The sequence below is a fragment of the Henckelia pumila genome, chromosome 2 (genome assembly GCF_033568475.1).
Source record: "Henckelia pumila isolate YLH828 chromosome 2, ASM3356847v2, whole genome shotgun sequence".
NCBI classification, from domain to species: Eukaryota; Viridiplantae; Streptophyta; class Magnoliopsida; order Lamiales; family Gesneriaceae; genus Henckelia; species Henckelia pumila.
This window is the reverse complement of record NC_133121.1, coordinates 164,157,349-164,182,727: the sequence shown is the minus strand read 5'-3', so window position 1 is coordinate 164,182,727 and position 25,379 is coordinate 164,157,349. Positions and strand designations below refer to the sequence as shown.

Sequence of the window (25,379 nt, the reverse complement as noted above, 5' to 3'; positions counted from 1 at the left end):
GAAATTTTCATATTTATTCCACCCAATTTGATATATTGTGGTTTTTATATTTAGTTCGTGCACTTTGTTCAGTTGTTGATTGAATTTACTAGGAAATATATATATTTATAAAAAGTAAAATTTAATGTGTGCACTTACTGAACTTGATAGGCCGAATGCTAAAAAAAAAAAGGGAAAAGAATGAATCATATTAAATCAAAATAATTAATATTATTTGGGAAGTATAAATTAATTTTTTTGTGTAATTTAGTCTCTCAACGTGAAATTTGTAGAAATAGACAATAAAAAATTATATTTTCATTAAAAATATTTAATTAAAGCAAGACAAGTAATTGTTTATGAAAAGTAATAATTTTTTAAAGAATTTTGAGATAAAAATAATATTTAATAATTTTTGTTTTGAAAAAAATAATATTTAATAGTTGTGTGTAAGACTATGTGTACAACTGGATGTACACATAGCATGGCCCTAAAAACTATTCTTTCAAAATATTTTTTAAATAAAATTCAAATATATTTTATAAAAATCTTATCTAATTACACTTTTTTTTTTCACTTGATAACATCAAAACATTTAAAAGTTTTTATCCAAATGAAACCTAATTTTTTTATATTTGATAATTTGTGTAAAAAATATATGTATACATAATTTTATTAGGATATGATATTTATAAATATAAGTGATTATGGATTTTTTTTATTCACAAATTAGTTAAGAAAAGATTCATAATTACTTATTTTTAGAGGTTGTAAACACTACTTTATTAATCTATTCCATCCATTTAGAATGATCCGGACAAGACCAATTTCAAATGAGCCAGCTTGAAAACAAAATATTTCACCCGAACTTTTCAAAAAGACTTTGACATTCTCACTAAAGATAAAAGAATAAAAGAGCAGTTGGTTTCCATATTCCATTACAGTCCAAATAGTCCCTGCATCACTGGACCATATTTGGAAAAAAAAAATACAACGATATATGGCACACTCTGCTTCAATGTCGGATATTTTGAGACATTTATGCACCGACTACTTTTACGGACATTGGACACATGCCTATAAATATTTGAAGTTCAAGATCATATGAAAAAATCGGTAAGGTCGATGCCACCCGCAGGGTACTACCCTGTGGGTGACGTGACGGATCATGATTGGGTAAAATCAGTGAACCCCAAGTGGGACCCACTGATTTTAACCAATCATGATCCGCCACATCATCCGCAGGGTACTACCCTGCGGGTAGTATGTACTAAATCGAAAAAATCAAGAAAATTTAGAAAAAGTCATCGTACAAGTTTTTAAAGTCCTTCGAAAGAATTCAGTTCAAAAGTTCAAGTTGACTGCACACTTTACATCGAAAAATCAGATAAATCTAGCTAGGGACAGAGCCACCCCAAAGGCTGGGATGGAGCCCACTAAAACATGTCACGTCACGCTCATAAAAATTTTCAAAATCGATTTAACTCCTCTCCTAAACTAAAATTTGCCGCTGCTTATTTCTAATGAAACACCACTCTGCAATGGCGGAACCTCAAAATTGATTGATGGTTTTTGTTTTCCACCTTCATTTGATGCCAAGTTTTTGGGGTAAATCGTAAACCAAGCGTTATTAAAAAAATAAATAATAATAATAATAATAATAATAATAATAAATCATGATCATCATCATCATCATCATCATGAACCAAGCTTGCGGCTCAATTTCTATCCGAGTTGTTCTTTGATTTTTCCAAGGTATATAGTTAAAGGAAATTTCGTGCTTTATCATTTTGAAGAATGAAGCATGATTTACTTTCATCATTATAATTTTGAGATTAGGCTAATTATTTTTGAAGCATCCTTGTAAGATTTCTTTTATCAGCTTCCATTAGAAAACTATACGTTTCTCATTTCTTAAGTGATGCTAATGTAATTTATGCTAATTTTTGTTTTCGTTTACTTTTCATCCATAAAGAAAAATTTGGAATAAAAAAATAATATTGTGGTCTAGAATAAATCATATTTATATATATATATATATATATATATATATATATATTATATATATCATATATGGTGATATATATGGGATTATAATATACAGAAAGACCGATTCGCTTATTTTAACATTTCTTTTTTTTACTTCAACAACCGAACGATCATTCTCAGATATGAAGCTACTTAAAACTTATCTTCGGAATAAGATGGAATAAGAGTTCTTGGCAGATTCTATGATTATCTACATTGAAAGATAATTTACTGCAAAGATCGACACTGATTCAATAATTGATGAATTATATTCTATGAAAAACCGCGGGGCACATCTTCAGTAGTTTAATCTCATTCAATGTTACTATGTAATATTTTGTAGTTAACATTAAATGTGTAAATGCTAATTGATTATAAATTAGTATTTTATTATATTTTGATTTTTAAGTATTTAAGTCAGTCCAGTGTCAATTAATTTTTTGGCTACATCCCTGATCTATCTAGCAATAAATTTGTGATGTTCCTTATTGAACATCATTTGCATAAGTGATGTTGTAATTTTGTCACAAAACTGTTCTGAATCGATAGTCTATTGGGCTGAGTTGTTAGGAGTTTCAATCGAAAGAGTGACATCGGTTAGATTGGCTTTGTACAAAAGGTTGTATAAATCAAAGTATTATGGTAGAATTGTTCTGAAAATAGAAGAATTAGAGACGTAGAAGTTTGGACTTCGAACTTTCAAAAAAAAATTTGTGTTCTTCTTTATTTAAGTATTTATACTTAACATAATCAGCTCGATTTTTGATACACGTCTTTCCGTATTGTTTCATCAGTACTTGCATTGATAACTTTGTCAAAAAAAAAATCATTGTGCTGGTAACTCAACTTAATAATCATCAGACCAAAAAGTTTAAAATATTTTTAAAAGTGTTTATTCGTCTCTCTTTAAACATGTTTTCGATCATAACACACAATGACATACCAAAATTAGTTAGTACAAGGTGCGAAAGTTTAACAATTTAGACAGATAATATAAATATCAAAACATTTTTTATTTTCAAATTAAAGATTTTTGCATATTTTTTTATTAGAAAAAATTAATAATATAGAGAGATATATAGAGAGATAAATATAAATAAATTTTTTTATAAATTTAAAAGATTTTTGTAAATAGAAAAGATATGTTGGACATAGATAAATCATAAATTTATAAATGTAGTTTTTTATGACATTTTTGTTTAAATAAAAGTTTGATTTTTTTTTAAATTTATTGCACTCTACAATATCTCATCAATCATTCATTGCAATCGATTGGAATTAAAACTATGATCTTGGTTCTGATATCAATTGTAAGATTGAGCGTCGGTCATTCTACCAAATACTATAATCGGTGGTAAGAGAGTAACTCAAAAATTTTAAAATGTACTACAGCTCAAACGTCACGTTTTGTTATGTCAGGCAGGTACAATTTTTATACCCAACGTCATCATCTATACTATATTATAATTGTTCAACCCCTTGGAATAACCGATTTTGGTGTGTCGAATCATACCAAAAATTCTTCCAATTTTACCCCTAAATTTAATACACATCTTTTTTATGTTAGATCTTAAATGACTAAATTATCCTCGCTTTTCTCTAACAGCCTTATATCCTTTTATCTTTATCTTTTTTTTTTTCAAATTTCATAATTTATCAATTCCTATTAAATTATTTACAAATTTTTTTTTACAACTTCTCTCTAATTTATATATCAAATTATCAAGCACGTGAAAATCACGTGCCACGATCGCTAATATATATTAGCGTGTGCTGCGGTCACTAATATTTTATAATATTTATAATATTATATTAAGGATAAGGTTAATAAAGAGTAAAGACAAAACGATAGGTTGATATGGATTTTGTCTTAATTGCACAATCCCACCTATTTGTTTTGATATTTTTAATTTGATATGTTGGACATAGATAAGTCATAAATTTACAAATGTAGTTTTTAATTATGACATTTTTTTAATTTTTATTAAATAAAAATTTGATTTTTTCAAATGCCACCTTTTGTTATCTCAGACAGGTACAATACCCCCAACATCATCATATTTTATAATATCTATACTATCTATACTATTATATTAAGGATGCGGTGAACAAAGACAAAATGGTAGGTTGGTATGAATTTTGTTTTAATTGCACAATCACCCTATTTGTTTTGATATTTATAATTTGACCCATCTAATTTTAATTGCAGTATGATCCCTCATTATTTTAGATAATTATAAAATTACATCTATTTTAATATAAATATCAAAGCAATTAAAAAAAGACTATACAAGCATGCAGTACGCGCGTTGGAACACTAGTAGTAACTATAGATATAAACACGTCTTAGAACACGAACATGCTAGTTTTTATTTTATTAAAAAAAAAAAAACACTGGCATGCTCCAAATTTGATCTATATTATATAATATCAAGAGCATAAAAAAAATATCGAATCTAAAGAATTCAACTATAAGAGCAAAAACGTAATAATCATAACAAAAAAGGACACAAATCCATAAACTATATATAATTCCCTATCAGAATATACATATATTAGAAAAATTGGTTCATCTGGTTAGTTCTTGTTGCACGAGCGAGGATACGTACAACTAGATCACAAGGACGATGTTCTTATGTTAGTGTCTCATTTCTTTCTGTGATTTCCAGCTTTATCCCTTCTTCCTTTTTAAGGACCAAAAGACGATGGTATATGATTAGTAACATATTAATCTGCAATCAATGGATAAACGACACATCATATTTAAAAGACAAAATTTGAGGATTAAAAAAAAATACACAGAGTAGATATAAGAATAATTACCAAGAAAGCAAAAGAAATAAGCCATAATGATCGAGAACATATTGCGATAGATGTTTCCTTCGTGTCTCCGAATGCGTGAATAATAAAATCCCACGCGAGGCAAATTCCTGTAGCTGAAAATATTCAAAAGATTACATATATTGCAAGAAGTTGAATCGATTCATACAAGCATCTATCTATGGAACCAGAAATTTAAAGAATTAATCTTGGTTTGGCTAAAATTTTTGATATGAATTGAACTTCTCGATTATCATCGTTATACGATTAGGACTATATGTTTATACGAACTTTTCGATTTGTAAATATTATCACAAGTGTAAGGTTATACGTTATTTGTAAAATGACAAGTAATTAATTTGTAAATATATAGATTGTCTCTTTTTACATTTATCCAACTTTTATTGAAGTGCTAACATATATAATTGTTATGTACCAGCCATATATATCAGTATTCCCGAGGTTAAATTTGCACAAAAAAAAAAGATTTATACTAAATTTTGACTAGTTATAAAGAGATTATAATTCTATCTAGGACATACATACATACATACATATATATATACTCTATATATATATATATATATATATATATATATATATATGGGTAACTTATAAATATTATTCTATGTTTTTTTCTTGGAGCTAGGGCATTATCAACAATTAGTACCAATTATTCATAAAACTAATTAGTAATCTAAAAAAATATAAAACTAATATATTAGAAATAATTAGATGTCGAATTCGAACACGGATATGCAAGAGACTTGTAAGGATTTCTGCATTCACATTTCACACCCTTCATATATTAAATGTATTTGATATTTTGATTCTTAGCTCCCTAAGACCCTAACGATCAAGCGCGAATATGATAGCACGTAAAAAAAAAAAAAAAAAAAAAAAATGGGTACCAAATACATTCAACACAGAAGAAAGTAAAAAATAAACAAGCACATGAATTAATGGTCGTCTAAAGATACTAAAACAAATAAACATATATACTTACCTATATTTGTAACAAGTAATGGTGAAATTGGGGAGAATGTTTGCTTCCATATAAACACCAAAACTAGAATCACAACGAACACATAATAAAGAGAATAAGATATCAACGCAGGCTCCTGCACCCAACAAATTAACCCAAATTAAAAAAAAAAAAAAAGATAAACCTCAAATTTCCTAACACAGTCAACACAAATTTAAACGGAAATAACATTAATTTTAAATATTGGATTAAACTTTTGAAAATAAAAATTTAACTCATCGAGTCATTGAAAATTATAACCTTTTTCATTAGGGAAAAATGCACACAGACAGAGACCTACGCGTAAGAAAATGTTTACAAATCGAGTAGGTCGTATGAACATAATGCATGATACTAAACATAATAAAATATTAATTTAGATATTAAGGAGATCATATATATAATGTCTTATATATAAAAATCCTTGGATTTTAATTTACGTTTCAAAACAAATATAATCTTACAGAAATTGAAAATTTTTATTCAAACCCCACAAAACATGACAGAAAACAAATTAGAATCTACGAAGATTAAGCGAGACGGTCGTCAATGAAAGTGACTTTTAAAATTTGCAGTTTTAGTTTTCTAAAATTGAAATTTAACCTTCAAATAAACTGAACAACAGTGCCATGCATAATATATATAACATTTGATGGCTCGGGCATCCAGCATCTCGCAAAAATATAATGTGTTTTACGAGATATTCGCGTGTATATCTTGCCGTGTCCATGGATAACCTCCTAGAATAACACATGCGTGCCGACACATACATATATATGTATATATTTCATACATACCTGGTTGAAGATAGTATCTGCGAGCTTTTTCACTAAAATTCCAGCCATTTAATTGACTGAAAAAAAAAAAGATTCTAAAGATCTAGAATATAGACGACTTAGTAAAAAAAAAGTTTATGTTCGTACATGCGATGTGTTATTTATAGGCACATATATGTATACACGAATCCGAATGGAACAAGGAAACATGATAATGATAATAATAATTTAATTAATAGAGTGGGGAATTATATATTTCTCTGTTTGAAGAATTTGTATGCCATTAGAATTCTATGTCAAGTCGTAAAACTTATTATTGCAAATTCAATTTTTATTTATAACTAGTATTTCGCTATATGCATGTATATGTGTTTATATTTATAGATATATATCATATATGTATGCATACACGAATCCAAATGGAGCAAGGAAACATGATAAGGATGATGATAATAATAATTTAATTAATAGAGTGGGGAATTATATATTTCTTTGTTTGAAGAATTTGTATGCCAATAGAATTCTATGTCGTCAAGTCGTAAAGCTTATTATCGCAAATTTAATTTTTATTTATAACTAAGTATTTCGCTATACAGTCCGTTATTTTAACGAAAACAAAAAATAAAAATAAATTTTAAAATTTTAAAAATACAAAAAATATAGTGTTTTTCTAAACAGATATTCACAACAATTTTTATAATAAAGTGGGTGACATTTTTATAAAAAAAAAAATCAAAGGCACAAAGTGAGTGCCATTTTGGTAAATAAAAAAAATCTAATGGCTAAAAAATAGGAACCCATATAAAACGACTAATTTGCCAATAATTTGGTTTTATTGAAAATTAAGTTATAATATAATGATAATTTCAAATCAAACTTCACAAATGAATAGAAAGTTAATTAATTAAAATATTAGATAGTTTTTACTACAATAATATAGTAAGATATAATGTACTTTGCCCGAGCATCATGGTTCAATTGCTCTACTCATGAGGGAAAATTATTGCACCCAACAATCTCTCTCTCTGTAATTGCACTCCTTGCAATCAATGAGAAGCAAACTCATGACTTTTAGTCTGATATCATTTATAGGACCGAACGCTTGCTGTTTTACCAAAAGCTATAGCTGGTCGTAATGGTGCAACTCAAATCTTTTAAACCGCACAGCAGCCCAAGCTCCATGATTCGATTGCTCTACCCAGTAAGACAATTATTGCACCCCAACAATATATATATATGTATATTGAAAGCGGACAATAATATATAATTGGGTGAAGCGCGAGATAATAAATCTTGAAAATAATTAACGAAAAGTTATGTGTAGGGGTGGTTCGGTACGGTATACCGCATACTGTACCGAATACCGCATATCGTACCGAAAATTTTGATACCGAAATTTTCGATACCGATACCGTACCGAAAATTTTGGTATACCGAAATTTCGGTATGACATAAATTCATACCGATACTGTACCGAATACCGAAATTCGGTACAGTATCGGTATGATACCGTGTATATCGATTTTTTTATACTATTTTTTTTAAAAGAAATATCTGCATACACGGTATCATACCGATACTGTGTATACCGATTTTTTTTCGGTATATCGAAATACCGAAAATTCAAAAATCTTATATCGATATCGATACCGAAAATTTCGGTACAGTATCATACCGTACCAAAATTTGAGGTATACCAAAATTTTTGATATTTTCGATTTTTTTCGGTACGGTAAAGGCGGTATGACGACATTTCGATATTTTTTGGCAGCCCTAGTTATGTGATCATGCCAAAAGGTCGAAGACGAATGCAACTGCTCAAACAAGAAATTGTGCCCATATATTTATACTATCTATACTATATATCTTACTATATTATTAAAGTAGAGACCCTGTAATTAACAAACTTTCAATTAATTGGTGAAGTTTGATTTGAAATTACCATTATCTCCTAACTTAATTTTCAATAAAACTAAAATTATGGGCAAAATAGTCATTTTATACGGTTTCCTCTTTTCTAGCCATTAAAATCTCACTTTGTGCCCTTTGATATTATTTTATTTACAAAAATGACACTCACTTTATAAGATATATATATATTTTTGTGAATATTTGTTTAGAAAAACGTTATATTTTTATTATTTTTTAATTTTACAATTTATTATTTATTTTCTTCGTTAAAAAAACGAAATGCACGAGCACGCAACACGTGCAACGAAATACTAGTATTTTATAAAGGTTACATGTCTTATAGTAACTGTTTTTTCGTGTGTGATGACACACTAAAAATTGTCTTCCAATTCTATCTTTTTTTGTCCACCTTTTCTCAACTTAATTTTTTCCGCTAACCTCTTCTACCTTTTATTCAACCAATCTATATCATATTTGCTTATATGATTAATTTCACACGTATATATCTCAAATATCAATTTGATTACATTAGCATATTAAATTTATATTATCTTTCCAAGAATTAATTTTCAACTACTAAATAATACATTATTTCATAAATAAAAACTCATAAAATATTCATATATTACATCGCACACATGACTGCGCGTGCTTCCGTCGCTAATCGAGATAAAACGGGAGTGGTTGGGTGAAAAGTGAAAAGTTTGTGGTTTAAAAAAGAAGATAATTATCAAACTTATATATACTTTTTAAATTTTAAAAATCCTTTTTGGTTTATATTATTTTTGTTTACTTTAGATTTGAAAAATTCGTGCACATGCACATATATCTTGTATTAGATATCTGTAATATTTATTTGACTTCATGAACATATTTTCAATTCTAATTTCTCCATGTGCAAAGTGTGTGCATATACACACTAGTGCTTCATTGTATGTTCATACATTTTTTTTATTTTTAAAAAATTTCTTTAGATTTTAATTAAATTTTTTAATTAGTTGGATTTATATTATAAAATATAGGTATGATCGTGATATTGAGATATACATATATACTATACTATACCATACTTGTTAGGATCGGTTTAAAGTGTAGAGGAGGGGGGTGAATACACTGAAAAATGGTTTAGTGAAATGAGATTGAATTCGATCGGTTTAGTGATGAAATTCTAAGCTTATCTTGGTGTCTAATTTAATTTGACAAACAATGTATGTATAAAAATATGTTAAATTACAGATTTGAACACTTACTATCAACCCGTTTATGCAAGGCAAAGAGAATAGGTAAACTGAAAAAGACACAAGCAGATGTTTATGGATGTTCGGAGATTTCAAAATACTCCAACGTCACCCCTTCTTCCACCTCGGAAGGATATCACTAGAAGACTTTGATTACAAGCAATTTGCAAAACCCCGATCCGGTTTAGGACTTAGACACTGCCTAAACAAGAACTCCAAGTATTACAACTCAGTTTCGGTCCTAGACTGATAGAAACAAATATGGTTACAACTCGATTTACTTTGCACAAGATTGATCCTTCAATGATCAAAATAATACTTAGGCGTTTGTGCTTCGAGTACTTTGATCGATTCTCAAACTTTGAGATTTTGAATAAGCAATGTGATCAGAAGTTCCAATGCGCGAGAGAGCTGCTTTGATCGATCAGGATCCCTATTATTACGCTTTGGATGTTAACGGTCATAAATTCAAATTGGATCTTCAGATAGAATTTCGAATTATTCTCGTTGTATTTGTCATCTTTAAGAACAAATTCTGAAGCCGACATTTTCCTTTGCATCGCGGCACCACCTTCTGCAGGATGTGTCAGAGTATGGAAGATCTTATCCAAAAGCGATATGGTAGTAAATTGGTGAGGGTAAACTTAGCGAGGATAAACTGGTGAAGTCAGTTTAGCGACTCCGGCTAGTTGACTTGTCCTCTTGTAGTTGAAGTGCCAAGCGAGGCAGTTTAGTGCGAGATAGTTTGGCGCTTCGATTTAGTTTTGACAAATCGGTTTAGTGCCTTTAGCTTTAGTTTCCGCTAGATCAGTTTAATCTTTCGTTAGATCAGTTGAGCTACATAATATAATTGTAAACACCAAAACTTAATTTTCCAACAATACTATTCTATAATATATAAGAGAGACATGCAGTAACTAATTTTAGGTCATGGTATAATTTTTTATGAACAAAAAGTAATATATATATATATATATATATATATATATATATATATATATATATATGACTTTTCAGCTGCCCAACAATATTTTTTCACCTCGTCCCTGAGCACTAAAATCCGGTACCGGGTTTTAGTTGTTTTTTTTTATTTTTTGCATGACTAAAACACGGTACCATGTTTTAGTGGTCGGGGACGAGTTGGACATCATTGGTTGGGCAGCTGAAAATTTCTATATATATATATTTTATACTATACTATACAAGAGAGACCTAGAGTAACTAATTTGGTGTCATGATATATTTTTTGATAAACCAAAAGTATCCTTACAAAATTACAAAAACACTTCATCTTATTTTAATAAAAAAATCTCATAAAAAACTATTTTGGACATTTTTATTTATTTATCTACAACTATCATATCTAACAAAATATTCTTTCATCATTATAATACACTTTTGAATTTTTAAATGATTACATCCTTATTTAATATAAAAGAATATTACAAAAAATTATTTTTAAAATTTCTCACATCTAGGAGTTTTATAAAGTATAATATTTTGAAATTTTTAATCTTCGGAATTAGGTGAGCATAGAAGCATTGGGCCAAATTTCGAATTTAATGATATTATTTTTTTTTAAAAAAAATACGTAAACTTGGGCTCATAAACGAGCCCAATGGACTATATTGTTGGGCTTAACGTCTGGGTTATTGAATTGAAAGAAGCCCAATTATTCATCTAATGAGGCCCATTTGTTTTATGCGGAAGGTCTTAAATGATCCCAATTATCCACATCGTAGCCGGCGGCGACGGAATCGGTGGCAATGTCCCCCTCCGGCCTTAATTTTATGATTCTACGCTCAATTTAAGCCTTTTATGGTTGAATTTGGCCAAATTTGTGCCATTGCCTCGCAATCTTGATAAGAATTTGTCGATGTGTTGCAGGTTTAACGTCATCAGGCGATTTTGGTCTGAGGAGTGTTTTATCTTTGAGTGGTGAATGTTGCTTGATTCAATTCTTGTTGCGAATTCAGATGGATGTCGCCTCTTGATTCGGATGCGTGGCAGGGTCTAAAGTCTCTTGCTTGGAGTTACTTGAGCTCGGTGGATTTCTTATTACCAATTTGTCACGGATACTCTATAGTTTCCTAATTCGCCATTTTCGGGGTCTTAAATCAAACATTAAATAAAGTTGTATGCTTGTGTTTTAACTTCTTTTTTTTTTTTTTTTTTTTTTTTCTGGAATATTATGATAGTTTATGTTTATAGTGATTCGTAAATGTTTGTTTATGTTATTGGATTTTGACTAAATACAAGATTGTCATCAAATTCTTTTATATGAACCTATTAGTTTCGAACGTGGGAAGGAAGAAACTAGATGAGGGTGGTGTTAATACAAAGGCTAAGCCGAGTGGTAAAGAGAGAGATTTCACTGCTCAGTTGCTTTCTTTTTTAAGTTCTTCATATTGGTTCAAGTATTTCGTGTTTCTAAGTTCGATTTCCATATCTGAGCTCGGGATTTCTGGTGACTTAGTGAATTGTCTCGAAAAGTATTCGAAAACGAAATGAAATAGTGTGTATCCATGATAATACTATTGCTTATTTACTTGTGGAATGGATGAAGCAAAAGTTTTAATCCTCTGAATCTGAATATATCGATCTTTCTTATAGTCATATTACTCATCATGAATTTTTCAAGAGTTTCATGTGTTGGATCTGTAGAAAGATCTGTACCTTCATTTTGTGACAATTGTGGATAGATGCTATCAGTCAATCTGATCAATGAAATTCTCAACTCTGATTCTCAGAGATAGAGAAAGTTTCTGCAGACTGAAGAGTCACATTCTTATCTGCTCAAGCATTCGAGAAAATGGATATATGCTTTATAGTGACAAAATGGAGCAGGCTTGGCATTAATGTCATTGTTCCCTCTGCTCGAAAAGGGGTTAGCCTAGCATAAAAAAATGGATTCATCTCTTTGCTCCAACACCAACAAATGGAAAAAGAGATTCACGAATCATCATAATTATAGAGCGCCACTCCTCTTCACATCCGGCATTTTCCTCCTTTGCATGGTTTTTTTAATTGTCTCCAAGGTCTTATTTCCTCCTCCTCCACCTGTTTTCCAAAATTCCGAATCGATCCTCCATACCCAATGCACGAGCTTCACCGCCTCCAGAGAAAAGTTCCTCGTTTATGCTCCTCACAGCGGGTTTAGCAATCAGATCTCTGAGTTCAAGAATGCCATTTGAATGGCTGCAATTTTGAATAGGACATTGATCATTCCGCCTATTCTTGATCCTCATGCTGTTGCCCTTGGTAGTTGGCCTAAATTTAGGGTCTTGAGCCCCAATGAAAATTTCATTCGTGAGGAAAAGAAAAGATGTCTATAAGGCCTTTGGTCCTAGCTCTGCTGGTGGACAGGCAACCGTTCTGGCGTTTGGTAGCCTTTTCACAGCATCATACAAGGGCTCTGAATCACATATTGACATCCACAAAACGACAAAAGATCAGAGGATACAGTGGTTGATTCAAAAGATAGAATATCTTCCATTTGTGCCTGAGATCTTAAATGCCGGGAAAAAGTTTGCTCATGAGACAATTAAGGCTCCATTTTTTTGTACAGATTAGATTACTGGATGGACAATTCAAGTATCGCCATAAAGCTACATTTTTAGGAGTTAAGCAGGTGTTGGATTCATTAATACAGAAGGGCCTTCTCCCAATTCATTTGTTTGTGATGACTGATCTTCCTGTTCGTAATTGAACTGGAAGCTATTTGGGGGAGTTGGCAAAAGATTTTGATGATTCCAAGCTATTTTTTCTGAGAGAGGAAGATGAGTTAGTTGCCCAAACTGCTAAAGAAGTTTTACATTCAAGACATAGTATGAAGTTTCGATTTGCTAGTAGTAGTTTTGATGTGAAAGAGGAGCAGTGCAATGTTGTTTCATTACCTGATGTACTTTTATTTATAGAAGAAACTATATGCAGTTGTGCTACTTTAGGTTTATTTGGGACTTCCAGATCAACTATTGCTGAAAGTATTGAATTGATGAGAAAAAATAACATATGTTTGGTGTGAATTCTCTCTCCATGTTAGCTGCTAATTTATGCATTTGTGTATGCTTACTGTTGGAGACCTCTTCTGTTTTCCTTCAAGAATGTAATCTATCAGTTCACTTATTGCATTGGATGTTTTGAGAGCCTAAATAATTTTGGGGGAAGCTTAAACATCACATCCTCGTACATGTTGCCGGCTTCTCTTCGAGAATGCATAGCAATTCTGCAGAGATATTTCACACATTTAATTGTGATGGTCTTTTTTCCTTTTTTTCTTTTTTAAGATGAGAAAAGAAATTCTTTCATATAGCTAATGATATCTACCCATCAGTTGGTGTTCGCTCTAATCCTAGAAAATGTAGAAAATTGAAGTACGGATGCGATGATTTTCTTAAGTTATTTGCTTCATGGGTTGACTGGATGAAGAATGTTACTAGCCTGAGAACTGAACAGATCTTTGGAACAACTGCACGTTCTATCTCTTAAGCAGGCCTCGAGATTTCGATTCAATATTGCTCTTTACCACAATTTTCGGCTTGAAGTAAAATTTCTGCAGCTGAAGCACATTTTCTCGGTGATGTTTCCTTTGAGGTGAGAATTCGTGCCTGTGTTACTGATCTATTATTTCACCCATTCCAGTGATTTAATGCAGCACTATGTTTTGTCAGGTTTTGCGCAAGATATTCTGTGAAATCCAAACCTTTATAATGATTGGCAGTCTTAAACAGGGCACACCATGGTTTTGTTTGGGTTGGAGAATGGGCGGATACCAGGTTAGTTTGAATCTCATTGTTTTTCAATCTTAGCATGTTCCCATTTTTTTTTATTTTTTTTCTTTTAGTCTTTAGGAGATTATTATAATCGAGTCTCGAATTTTGACGGCTTGACCTCGTCCCAAACTTCGAACCTTGGTGCCACACGACTTGTGCATAACCAATCCAAAAAATTACAAAGAAAGAAAAAAATTATGGATAATATTATATAAGATACATTGCATGAAAAGTAAATTATACCATTACAATGATGTTGGCCGGTTTCTTTTCACCCAAACAAGATAACCTAATCGTTATTATTGTTAATAATTGTTATTATTTTACTTTAATTAGCAAATTGTGTAGGTGCATGCTTTTGGATAATAATAATAATTGGGCTTAGGGTTAAAATTGATTTTTTTATTGGATCATGTACCAATTACTCATTGATAATATATATATATATATATATATATATATGCATATAGTTTTATTAATTTAAAATTTTTAATTACAAAATTAAAAGATTTATTGATAAAATTATATAACTTTTGAAGGATTTTTTTAAAAAAAACTTGATCAATGTGACCGGTTTCTATTTACTCACCCAAACAAAACATGCAGCATGATTGTTAATTATTGTGAATAATTTTTTGCTTTCATTGGCTACTTTGTGTTAGGCATGCTTTTTCATAATATATTTCTGTTCCTATCAAATATTACATCGTTCCAAAAATTAGATGCAAGCAAGTTTCAATGAAAATTCATGCATGCATGCATCTTCCCAGTTATTTGTATTATAAATATCTACCCAAGCTTAATCAAATCCACAAAGAATATTGATATAAACTAAAGATTAAAAATTTAATACATATTGTCTAGTCCAGTGAGAAAGAATATGGCAAAATTGATCATTGTGGCTTTGGCATTTCTCGTTTGCGCCGCCTCGAGAGGGCAGTGCGAGGAGGGTGGCACACCACTTCTTAAGGTGGGCTTCTACGATGGCAAATGTGCAGACACTACTGATGTTGAGGCCGTCGTAGGGGATGTGGTTGCCTCATTTTACGACAGAGATCACACCGTTGCTGCCGCTCTCCTACGCTTGCAGTTCCACGATTGTTTCATTCGTGTAAGAATAACATAATAATACATCTCAAACTTCAATTTGAAACCAACCCCAAATATTTTTAATTCAATGATTTCTCAATTTTGGAACAAGGGATGTGATGCATCCATTCTGCTGGACGGACCCAACAGTGAGAAAACAGCATTGGCTAATCGAAGGATACGAGGTTACGATCTTATCGAGGCCGCGAAATCCTCCGTGGAAGCCGTTTGCCCCGGAGTCGTCTCGTGTGCTGATATCATCGTCATGGCCACAAGAGATGCAGTTTTCCTGGTAATCTCAGTCAGATTATTTAGATATTTTATAAACATGCATGATAAATGACTCATGGCATATCATATTATGATCATACAGAGTGGCGGAGGGCGATACACCGTGCAGATGGGGAGGCGGGACGGGGCCGTCTCTTCCGCCAGTGATGTGAATATGCCTACTTCTTCAATATCTGTCTCAGATTTGATCAAAGTTTTTGGCGACAAGGGCCTTAGTCCCACTGACATGGTTTATCTTCTAGGTATACTTCTTCTTGTTGCCATCGACTAATTTCCATTAAAAATACTGTCCATATTTCTTCAATATGAGATTCAATATTTGACTCCAATGTCGACTGTCGTGTGTAGGTGGTCACACCATTGGCGTTGCTCGTTGTTCATCTTTTCGGGATCGCCTCTACAACTTCCAGAACACAGGGGAACCTGACCCAACCATGGATTCTATGCTGCGTGACACGCTAATCACGAGATGCCCTCAAGATTCACTTAGTGATGACAACACTGTGGACCTTGATCAAAACTCATCAAGTTCATCAACCGTGGATAATTCGTACTACCAACAGATTCTTTCAAACAGAGGAATTCTTCAGATTGATCAAGAGTTAGCCCTTGATCCATGGACGCAGCCAACAGTGAACTCCATTGCCCAAGGTTGGAACTTCACCACGGGATTCGGCCAAGCCATGATCAAGCTAGGAGCGGTCCAAGTCCTCACCGGAGAACAAGGAGAGATCAGACAGTTCTGCTACTCAACTATAGAGCGTCGCCAGTAAAGAATTTGATATAGATAAGGGAAGAAAGTTGATGTAATATTTTTTTACTAAAAGTTAATTGAACTAGAACAGCATGCGATAAGACTCAATTTATCCTGCAACTCAATTTTTATTGATCTTTATTCTATATGTTACTCATAATTTTTAGTATTTAACAGTTCAATCAAGCACAGGAATTGAAACGATACACTGCTAAATAATACAGCTTTCAGAATTCTCTTAGTTTCATTCAGAACGACAATTTTAACAAGAGAACTCGATCAAAACACACCATGTTAAGCTTGTTATTTTAAAACTGGAATGCTCAGTTCATTTTGGAAGAAATTTCGTGGATCAATCCAGGCTTTTATCTTCGCCAATCTTTCAAAATTTCCCTTGAAGTACTTTTCGCCCCACACTTTGCCCTGAGTGTAGTTACAGTGCAAGTCGTTTCTCCCCAAGTCGAGATCTTTGTAATTGAAGTACGCAGTTCTTGGCGACTTAGCCACATATGGCGCCATTTTTGTGTGGAGAGATCTCTTCCAAGCTTGGTGCTTTTCAGCAACTTGGGCACTATTGTCACCAAACCAATTTATAAGATATTGTATGTTGAACAAGTTCCCTTTTCTATGCGGAAAGGGGAGTACATAATCTCCAATATCATCCATTCTTCCTCCAAGAGGATCAATAATCATGATAGCACCATCTTTGGACAAGAACATCTTTTGTATCATCTTCCATCCCTTATCAGGAATCGGAGCCTTCAAGAAATCAGACGTCGCCTTGTTGAAGAACCGGGTGTTTCTGAATTTGCTAAGCAATGTCTCAGCTGGCTGGTCGGTTTTTCCTCCGCTGAAAAAGACAACAGATTGAATCCAGGACACCTGGTAACATTCTTTCTTGATGCATGGCATACTACTGCAGTTACTGTCTTTAACGGGTGCCTGGAAACAATCTTTGGTCTCCAGGCCGAATTCAGGGAACTGTTGTCTCAACAGTTTGACTAGTTGTGCAGCAGGCCCTAGAAACATGCCGTTATAAGTCACCTGGACAATACTTGTGGCCGCCCCTCGACCATTACCTATTTTCTGCACTAGGACTCGAATAAAGAGATCTTGGTGGAGCTTGTGGGCAGTGTTTTGCCACTTGTGGAGAAGGCTTAGATCTCCAAGATCCAGTCTACGACGAAATGAGAAAACTGTAACCTGTTCGGGGACTCGAACCAGCTTGAGTTTCCAGGCGAGTATCACTCCAAAACTTGCTCCTCCACCACCCCTGAGAGCCCAAAATATTTCTTCTCCCATTGAGTTCCTGTCGAAGACATAACCATTAACATCCATGAATCGGGCATCGAGCACGTTATCAGCTGCAAGGCCGTATTTCCTCACCAATGTTCCCAATCCTCCACCGCTGATGTGCCCTCCCAAGCCCAAGCCTTTGCATAATCCTGCAGGGAATGCATGAGTCTTGCTCTTATTGGCGATCTGATAGTATAACTCTCCCAAAGTGGCCCCTGCCTGAACCCAGACTGTTCCATCCGTAAGATTGATGTTGATGGAGTTGAAACTGCTGAGATCAATCATGACAAAAGGGGACTTGGAGTGTACGGACAGGCCTTCATAGTCATGGCCACCACTCTTCACCCTGATTTGGATGCCGTGCATTTTGCTGCAGCTAACGACGGTCCAAATGTCGGTTTCTTCGAGGGGTGCCACGATCAGAAATGGCCTTTCTCTAGTCTCATTGAACCATCTTGGATTTTGAGATGCCGATTCCAAGAGCGATATGTATTTAGAAGACTTTGGGGTGTAAATATTCTCCAGAATCTCGCCGCTGCGTGTTGATTGGCGTGACAAGCATCTGAGAAAGATTTGCTCTTCAACTTGGGATGTAGCTCTCCATGAAACTGAAAAGAAAAGAATGGAAGACATAAAGATTGCAATGCTTGCCATGTTCACTTTGATATGAAGATGGACAACACATTACACAATTTCAAATATTTGAGTGATAATGGTTACTGTTTACAATTTCCTTCAAACCATTAATGCACACCATTAATTAAGTAGTAACTGCATTTAAAGAATTAGTAACAGAACATACAAGTCCTAAAACTTTTATGTTATTGTTATAGCCCACATGAAATCTTAAAAAGTAGCATCGAATGATTTCCGCTATAAAATTGGATGTGAAACTTTAAGGTTCATTTCGACTATCTTCCTCTGCATGCCAAACAACAGGTTCAAGCAGGGAACAGATGGATTCAATAACTTGCTGATAATGGGATGTTTTCTTGAATCAATTTCTTGCAAATTTGTTAAGACTATGAAGGTGCATCGCAAGATGCTCGTGATGAACCTAGAATTATATATATGTTTATTAATATCTAATAAATATTACAGATATCTGATCGATCATAAACATTATTTTCAAAATAAACAAAAAGATATAAAATCAATAACTAAAAAACCTCTATTTTGGCTTTTAGCTATGTGGCTTATCAAAATATGGCTTTTAAAAAATAACTTCTAGTTTTGTCTTTTTTTTGTCTGAAACCTCTAAATCTATAGAATATGGTTTATTTGAAACCAGTGGTTTCTTACATAGCACGTGTGTTAAAATAAAGTTTATATTACACACATTAAAATTTATCTGGGTAAAAAAAAAAAGAGGAAAATAAAGCAAAATGATCCTCAAAACATCAAAATAGGAGAGAAAAAGTTTGTTGTTTTCCTTATTTTTGTTTGGGAAATTTGCATTTTTAATCCCTTAAATTTGTCAATTTGTGATTTCGCTCTTTTATGTTGTAAGATTTCGGTTTTAGTTGTTTTCTATATTTTCTTCTTCTTCTTCTTCTTTTTCTTCTTCTTCTTCTTCTTCTTCTTCTTCTTCTTTTTTCTTCATTTTTTTTTGCAATTTTAGTCATTTCTCGAATGTGATGCTAATGTATCATTAATGCAGTGCTGATGTGGAGCTAGCGTATACAGTGTAACGCCAATATTTTCAACAAAAAGAGACTAAAATAGCTAAAATCAAAGCAAAAAGGACTAAAACTGAAATGAGAAAACATGAATGACCAAAATCACAAATTAACAAAATTTAATGTACTTTAGGTAAATTTTTTAATGTGAAACGTAACAATGCCAGAATTTTCTATTTGAATGAAAACACTTGCAAAAATGAAGTAATTAAAATAAATGTACATAATATTTTCAAAAATACTTATATAAGTACTTGACATAACAATTAGGTGAATCTAAATGACAATTCAAGAGTAATTAATTAAGATTTTTTTAAAAAAACTATTGTGATAAAATGAAGTATATATACATTACTTGGGAGGAGACAAAAATATATATTTGCTCCATTTTAATTATATAGCGTAGATAATGCCAGAATTTTCTATTTGAATGAAAACACTTGCAAAAATGAAGTAATTAAAATAAATGTACATTATATTTTCAAAAATACTTATATAAGTACTTGACATAACAATTAGGTGAATCTAAATGACAATTCAAGAGTAATTAATTAAGATTTTTTTAAAAAAACTATTGTGATAAAATGAAGTATATATACATTATTTGGGAGGAGACAAAAATATTCAAAGAATTTATAATTGAGAAAGTTCAATGAAATAAGTATCGTTTCTCCTTGCAAAAAAAAAAAAAAAAAAAAAGGAAAAACTGCAATTTTGGTCCTTTATGTTTGTCACTTCGCGATTTCGATCATCTATGTTTTCATATTTCACTTTTAGTCCTGCATATTTTGATTTCTGATTGGCAACTTTAGCAATTTAAAGCGATTATGCAAGTATGCAAGCAGAAGACTTAAAGCAATCAAAAATAAATGCGGTAAATAAATGCGTAAAAGAAATAAAGCGATAAATGAGATAGGATATGTTTATGGAAGTTCGACGATAATCGTCTACGTCTCCCCTTATTGGTTAAGATTGATTAACCAAGGATCCACTAGCACTTCAACTCTTGGCCTTGATGGCTCCAAGCATAGCCGTACAACTCAACACGATCACCGCGCCGATACAACTCGAACACTTGGCCTTAAGGGCTCCAAGGATAGCCTCAACAAAACACTTGGCTTCACACTCAAGTGCTTATAATGATAGCACAACACACTTGGCTTCACACTCAAGTGTTTACAACAATAGCACAACCAACTCACAAACTATTTTTACAAACACTCTCAAATATATCACACAAACACTTTGATAGTGAGAAATTGCTTGCAAAGGAGAGAAGAGATGAGTTGGGATGTCTCCAAATGACCTTGGATGGCCTCTATTTATAGTTGGTAAAGATTTGAATCTGATTTGAGTGCTTGGAGCGTGTGTTAATAAGTCAAGGAGAGACAAAAAGTGTTCGGCGCCGCTGCCTTCTTTTTTTCAGCACTGAGCGGATTTTGTGGAAAAAACATAACTTCTAATCTATGCGTTTGATTGATCTGAAATTTGAATTGAAGCCTTAAAACATCCAGATCTTCATTCTGAACGGTGAAGATTTGATTTGAACGAGTCAAACATTTCCAGTAATTTTCGGAAGTCGCTTCATCATGTTTTCGAACCTATTCTGTGCAACAAATATGAAAAATTCATATCTCTTAATCCATCCGTTGGATTGACCTGAAATTTGGACAGAAACTTTATAACATCATAATACGGAATCTGATCGGTCAAGATTCGATTTGGATTTGTCAAACATTCCCAGTTATTTTCTGAAGTCGAATCTTCATGGTTTCGTTCCTTGCAGAAGTGGGTACTGTGCAACATATATGGAAAAATTCATATCTCTCATTCTAGCCATTGGATTGCTCTCAAATTTGAAAATTACTTGTAACACTTCTTTATCTAGAATATGACCGGTGGAGATCCGATTTTGAGTCATAGAAAATTTCCAGTAAGTTTTGGAAGTTGCCGCTCCATACTTTGGCTTCTTCTTATCTTTTTCTTCATATCTCTTAACAATGTTCCATCCATTCAATGAGCAATACAAGAATTTATAAATACATGTATAGCTTCAAAATAACTTCCAATAATTTATTTTTCAATAAATCTAATCTGAAAAATCTCACTTTAAATGGTTAGTAACAATTAATCGAGTTTTGTAATCATCAAAATATAATATTATGAGACTTGTTAATGCATTAAAAACATTAAGCTCATAACACGAGATTTGTATGCGTTTAAGGCGTAACATTTTCTCATGATGATGATCCTTTCTATGACATCACTCTTTATCGAATTACAGTTGGTGCACTTCAATACTTGAACATCACCAAATCGGATATTTCATATAATGTCAACAAGGTATGTCAGTTAATGCAAACATCCCTACACTCTCATTGAAAAGCATAAAATGCATCTTGCGCTACTCACATGGGACTCTTGATTTCGGTATTCAACTAGGAGTTTTGGATGATCTTCGTCTATCTGGATATTGTGATGCCGACTAGGGAAGTGATCCAGATGATCGCCGATCTATTTCAGGATTTTGTTGGTTTCTTGGTGACTCACCCATATCTGAGCTTTTATGGATTCAATCTTTGTTAACTGAACTTCGTATTTCCTCTCATGAAGTCCCGCTGTTGTGGTGTGATAATATTAGCACAATTGCATTAAATGCTAATCCTATTCTTCATGCTCGCATGAAGCATCTAAAATTAGACCTTCATTTTGTCCTTGAAAAGATTCAGTTCCAACATAATCTCTGTCCACCATGTTTCATCCTTTGATCAGACTGTTGATGTTTTGACAAAGCTTCTTTGTGACGCCTAAAATCCAATCTACTAAATCACATGCATTAAATTAAATAAATATTAAAATTATTATTTTTTAATTTTAATTGATTTAAATTCTTTATTTGAAATTATGTGTTAATAAAATATTTTATTATTTATTCAAATGATTTTTATTGTACTAAATATTTAATTAATATTTTTAATTGTTTAAGTTTATTTGTTTAAATACTTTCAAGCATCCAATTTATTTATTCTAAATAACCTAAGTTTAGCGGTTAATTATTTTAAATTATTTTAAATGTCTAGATTATTTATTTAAATCCTTTTTAATTGTCCAAATCATTTTAAAGATTTTTATTATCTCTGGTGTATTTATTTAAATTGCTTTTAAACGTTAGTTTAGTTGTTTAAATTATTTTAATCGCTCTGCTTGTTATTTAAATATTTTACTCGTTGTCGTGACATCAGAATATTTAAAGTGTTTAATTTTTGGATTTTCAAACTTGAGTATTTGCGAAATTTGGACCTAACACATTTACTCGCACCATATAAAATACTATATTTTATATAGTATTTACCTACACACTTAAACATATGTGATGACCCGGCCCAGCTCAAATTCATGGCCAAATAAGGATTCACTTGGAAACCCAATTGCATCGGCCCAATCTATTCCCCCTTCTTCAAGACATGGCCGATAGTTTCCTCTCCATTTTGTTTTACCCCTTGCGCAATCGACACCTTCTATCTCTCCTCCATCAACCTTCGGCCGCCGCTAGCAGCCCCATTTCCGGTGAAGCATCTCCCCAGGAGAGCTAGTCGAGCTTCATCATCCTTTTTCCCAGCTCGATTGCAGGGTCCGAGATCCCCTCCCCCATTTTTGATTTTAAGCGTAAGGCAAGATTATGGGTTTTCTTTGGCCACCAAGTAGATTATTACACTGTAATTGTTTTCCTGCGTGTTTATGAATTTTATTTGATTTTATGGGCTGTCCATGTATTTTGTGTATTTCCCAGACATGCCATCAGTTTCTCTGTTTCCCTTGCTTTAGCCGTTTAGATTACTGATTCCCTTTGTCGTTTCTTCCTCGCTTGCATTTCGGATTTATGGATTTAAGGAAGCTTGCTCGATTTCTGATTAGTTGTTGGTCGTCCGATGTTCTGTCCTTCTTTTCTATAGCTGTTCAAGCCCTTTTCATGTTTCTGTGGAGTTGTACGTACTTCGGACTGATGTGCGTAACTTCATTGCGTTTGACAGATTTGAGTAAAAGTCGTTTTATGCTGCATCTGCCATAATTCTGAGTTTCTGCATCTTGTCGAGTTTGTGTTTGAATTGAGTATGTCTGTTGCTTGGATGGTGAATTAGGCAGGGGCTGTTCTCTTTTGAGTCACACCAGGCTTGGGAAAGCTGTCCTAGTTTTTGAAGAGGTCTAAGGAATGGTCTAGGTCTTAGTTTATATGTAACGTCATCTAATTTCTTTAACTTAAAATAATAAATTAATTAAAATAACTGACTATTTTTTTTAAAATTAATACATAATAGAAGGGGTAGGGGATATCACACACAAAATATAAACATTTAATTAAAAACGGCTAGCAGAAAAACATTAACTTCATTCAAACTCAAATTTCAAATGCTTTAACAGTTATAATAAAATTCTCATGAAAAATTAAAGTGAAATCTGGCCAACAGGAAAAAGTACTGGCAGATTAATAAAATATTTAAATTGTTTCAAAAACCCTCAACAATAAAAATAATTAAACTATTTCAATAAAAACATCATGTTGCGGAAGCTGCATGGTCATGATTTACACCGCCACACGACCACCGCACCCGCCAGACAGCACCACCTACTCCTCATCATTACCTGCATCGATTAATTCTAGTGAGCCTAATGGCTCAACAAGAAATATCCGGATGTAGCAAAAATACATAACTTTATAAACTTTAAACATCAATTTTAATACTTTGAAGCCCTTAAAACATCAAGCATGCACACGCAAGAACACAATCCTCAACCTTTACCTTTAAACGTTCAAACTCATCGCAAAAGAGACGCTTCAACCTTAACTTTACCTCAACATAAGACAAACACATCGCAAAGAAATATAACTCGACACATAACAAACACATCACAAATGAATATACCTCAACCTCATAAAAATACTTATTTCCTTTCGACCTGTGGCTCAGAAACTTTCCTCAACTTTCATTATAGTCGCCTGATCAAGTATTATACAAGTATATCCAGGGTGAAGGGGCATCATGACTCAAAGGTCTACATCCACACTCCATCTACCTCATGGGAGAGGCATCATGACCTGAGAGCCTACATCCATACTTCGTCAACCTCAACCTCAATCGTAACTTTACCACAAGCCATAAAAATATTTTCCTCACCTTTATACTTCAACCTCAGGAACAAACATGACAAAGAAATAAACACACACCAAAATACACATACGCAAGAAAAATACACACACTTGAACACCGAAACCAAGGAAAACTGACATGAATACGGACTCGAATACGTCAAAAATATGATTTACACACACCCAAAAACACACAGTACCCACTTACACACAATACATACACACACCACTACACACGCATAACACACACAAAACACATTCTGCACACACACACACACTATCATACGCACACACATACACCCCAAATACGTGTAACAGTAACTTATTTTACTGTTCATAAATACGAATTTTTTTAATTAATTTAAAACACCCATCCAATCCTTTATTCTTTTATGTACATGAACATCTATCAAGAATACTTATATTTTTCATCAAAACACATCAAATACTCTTTGAAAAATATATGACAATATCGATGAGTCAAGCAACGGATTAAAACTTGCCTCTTTTTGAAGAACGGTTGGTCTGAAAAGCATATTTGAGATCGAAGATAGGTCGAAACACGATCAACACAAG

The 25,379-nt window shown here is 32.6% G+C and overlaps 2 protein-coding genes and 1 pseudogene across 3 annotated transcripts; 2 read left to right on the top strand and 1 right to left on the bottom strand.

Annotated features, from left to right (window-relative positions):
* The first annotated feature begins 13,050 nt into the window (after positions 1-13,050).
* On the top strand, positions 13,051-16,835 carry LOC140882394 (peroxidase 60-like). Of its 2 annotated transcripts, none has more exons than XM_073288375.1 (6): positions 13,051-14,369; positions 14,447-14,551; positions 15,418-15,659; positions 15,750-15,929; positions 16,011-16,170; positions 16,277-16,835. In XM_073288375.1, exons 2-6 carry the CDS (start codon positions 14,515-14,517, stop codon positions 16,699-16,701), a joined length of 1,044 nt encoding a protein of 347 aa, XP_073144476.1. In that variant the 5' UTR covers positions 13,051-14,369; positions 14,447-14,514; the 3' UTR covers positions 16,702-16,835. The 2 variants fall into 2 exon arrangements, with proteins under 2 accessions (XP_073144476.1, XP_073144477.1); XM_073288376.1 differs by having other exon boundaries at positions 15,413-15,659.
* LOC140882395 (O-fucosyltransferase 30-like) lies at positions 13,071-13,800 on the top strand (annotated as a pseudogene).
* A 104-nt stretch (positions 16,836-16,939) lies between the features above and the next one.
* LOC140878850 (berberine bridge enzyme-like 22) lies at positions 16,940-18,632 on the bottom strand. Its single transcript, XM_073282472.1, has one exon. It carries the CDS (start codon positions 18,630-18,632, stop codon positions 16,986-16,988), a length of 1,647 nt encoding a protein of 548 aa, XP_073138573.1. The 3' UTR covers positions 16,940-16,985.
* Positions 18,633-25,379: the final 6,747 nt, after the last annotated feature.

Excerpts from the sequence above, each read along its gene's own strand:
- LOC140882394 (XM_073288375.1), top strand. The coding sequence starts at position 14,515 with ATGGTTTTGTTTGGGTTGGAGAATGGGCGGATACCAG. Across the intron at positions 14,552-15,417 it reads GGAGAATGGGCGGATACCAG|TGAGAAAGAATATGGCAAAA; the intron begins GTTAGTTTGAAT and ends TGTCTAGTCCAG. Across the intron at positions 16,171-16,276 it reads TGACATGGTTTATCTTCTAG|GTGGTCACACCATTGGCGTT; the intron begins GTATACTTCTTC and ends TGTCGTGTGTAG.
- LOC140878850 (XM_073282472.1), bottom strand. The coding sequence starts at position 18,632 with ATGGCAAGCATTGCAATCTTTATGTCTTCCATTCTTTTCTTTTCAGTT.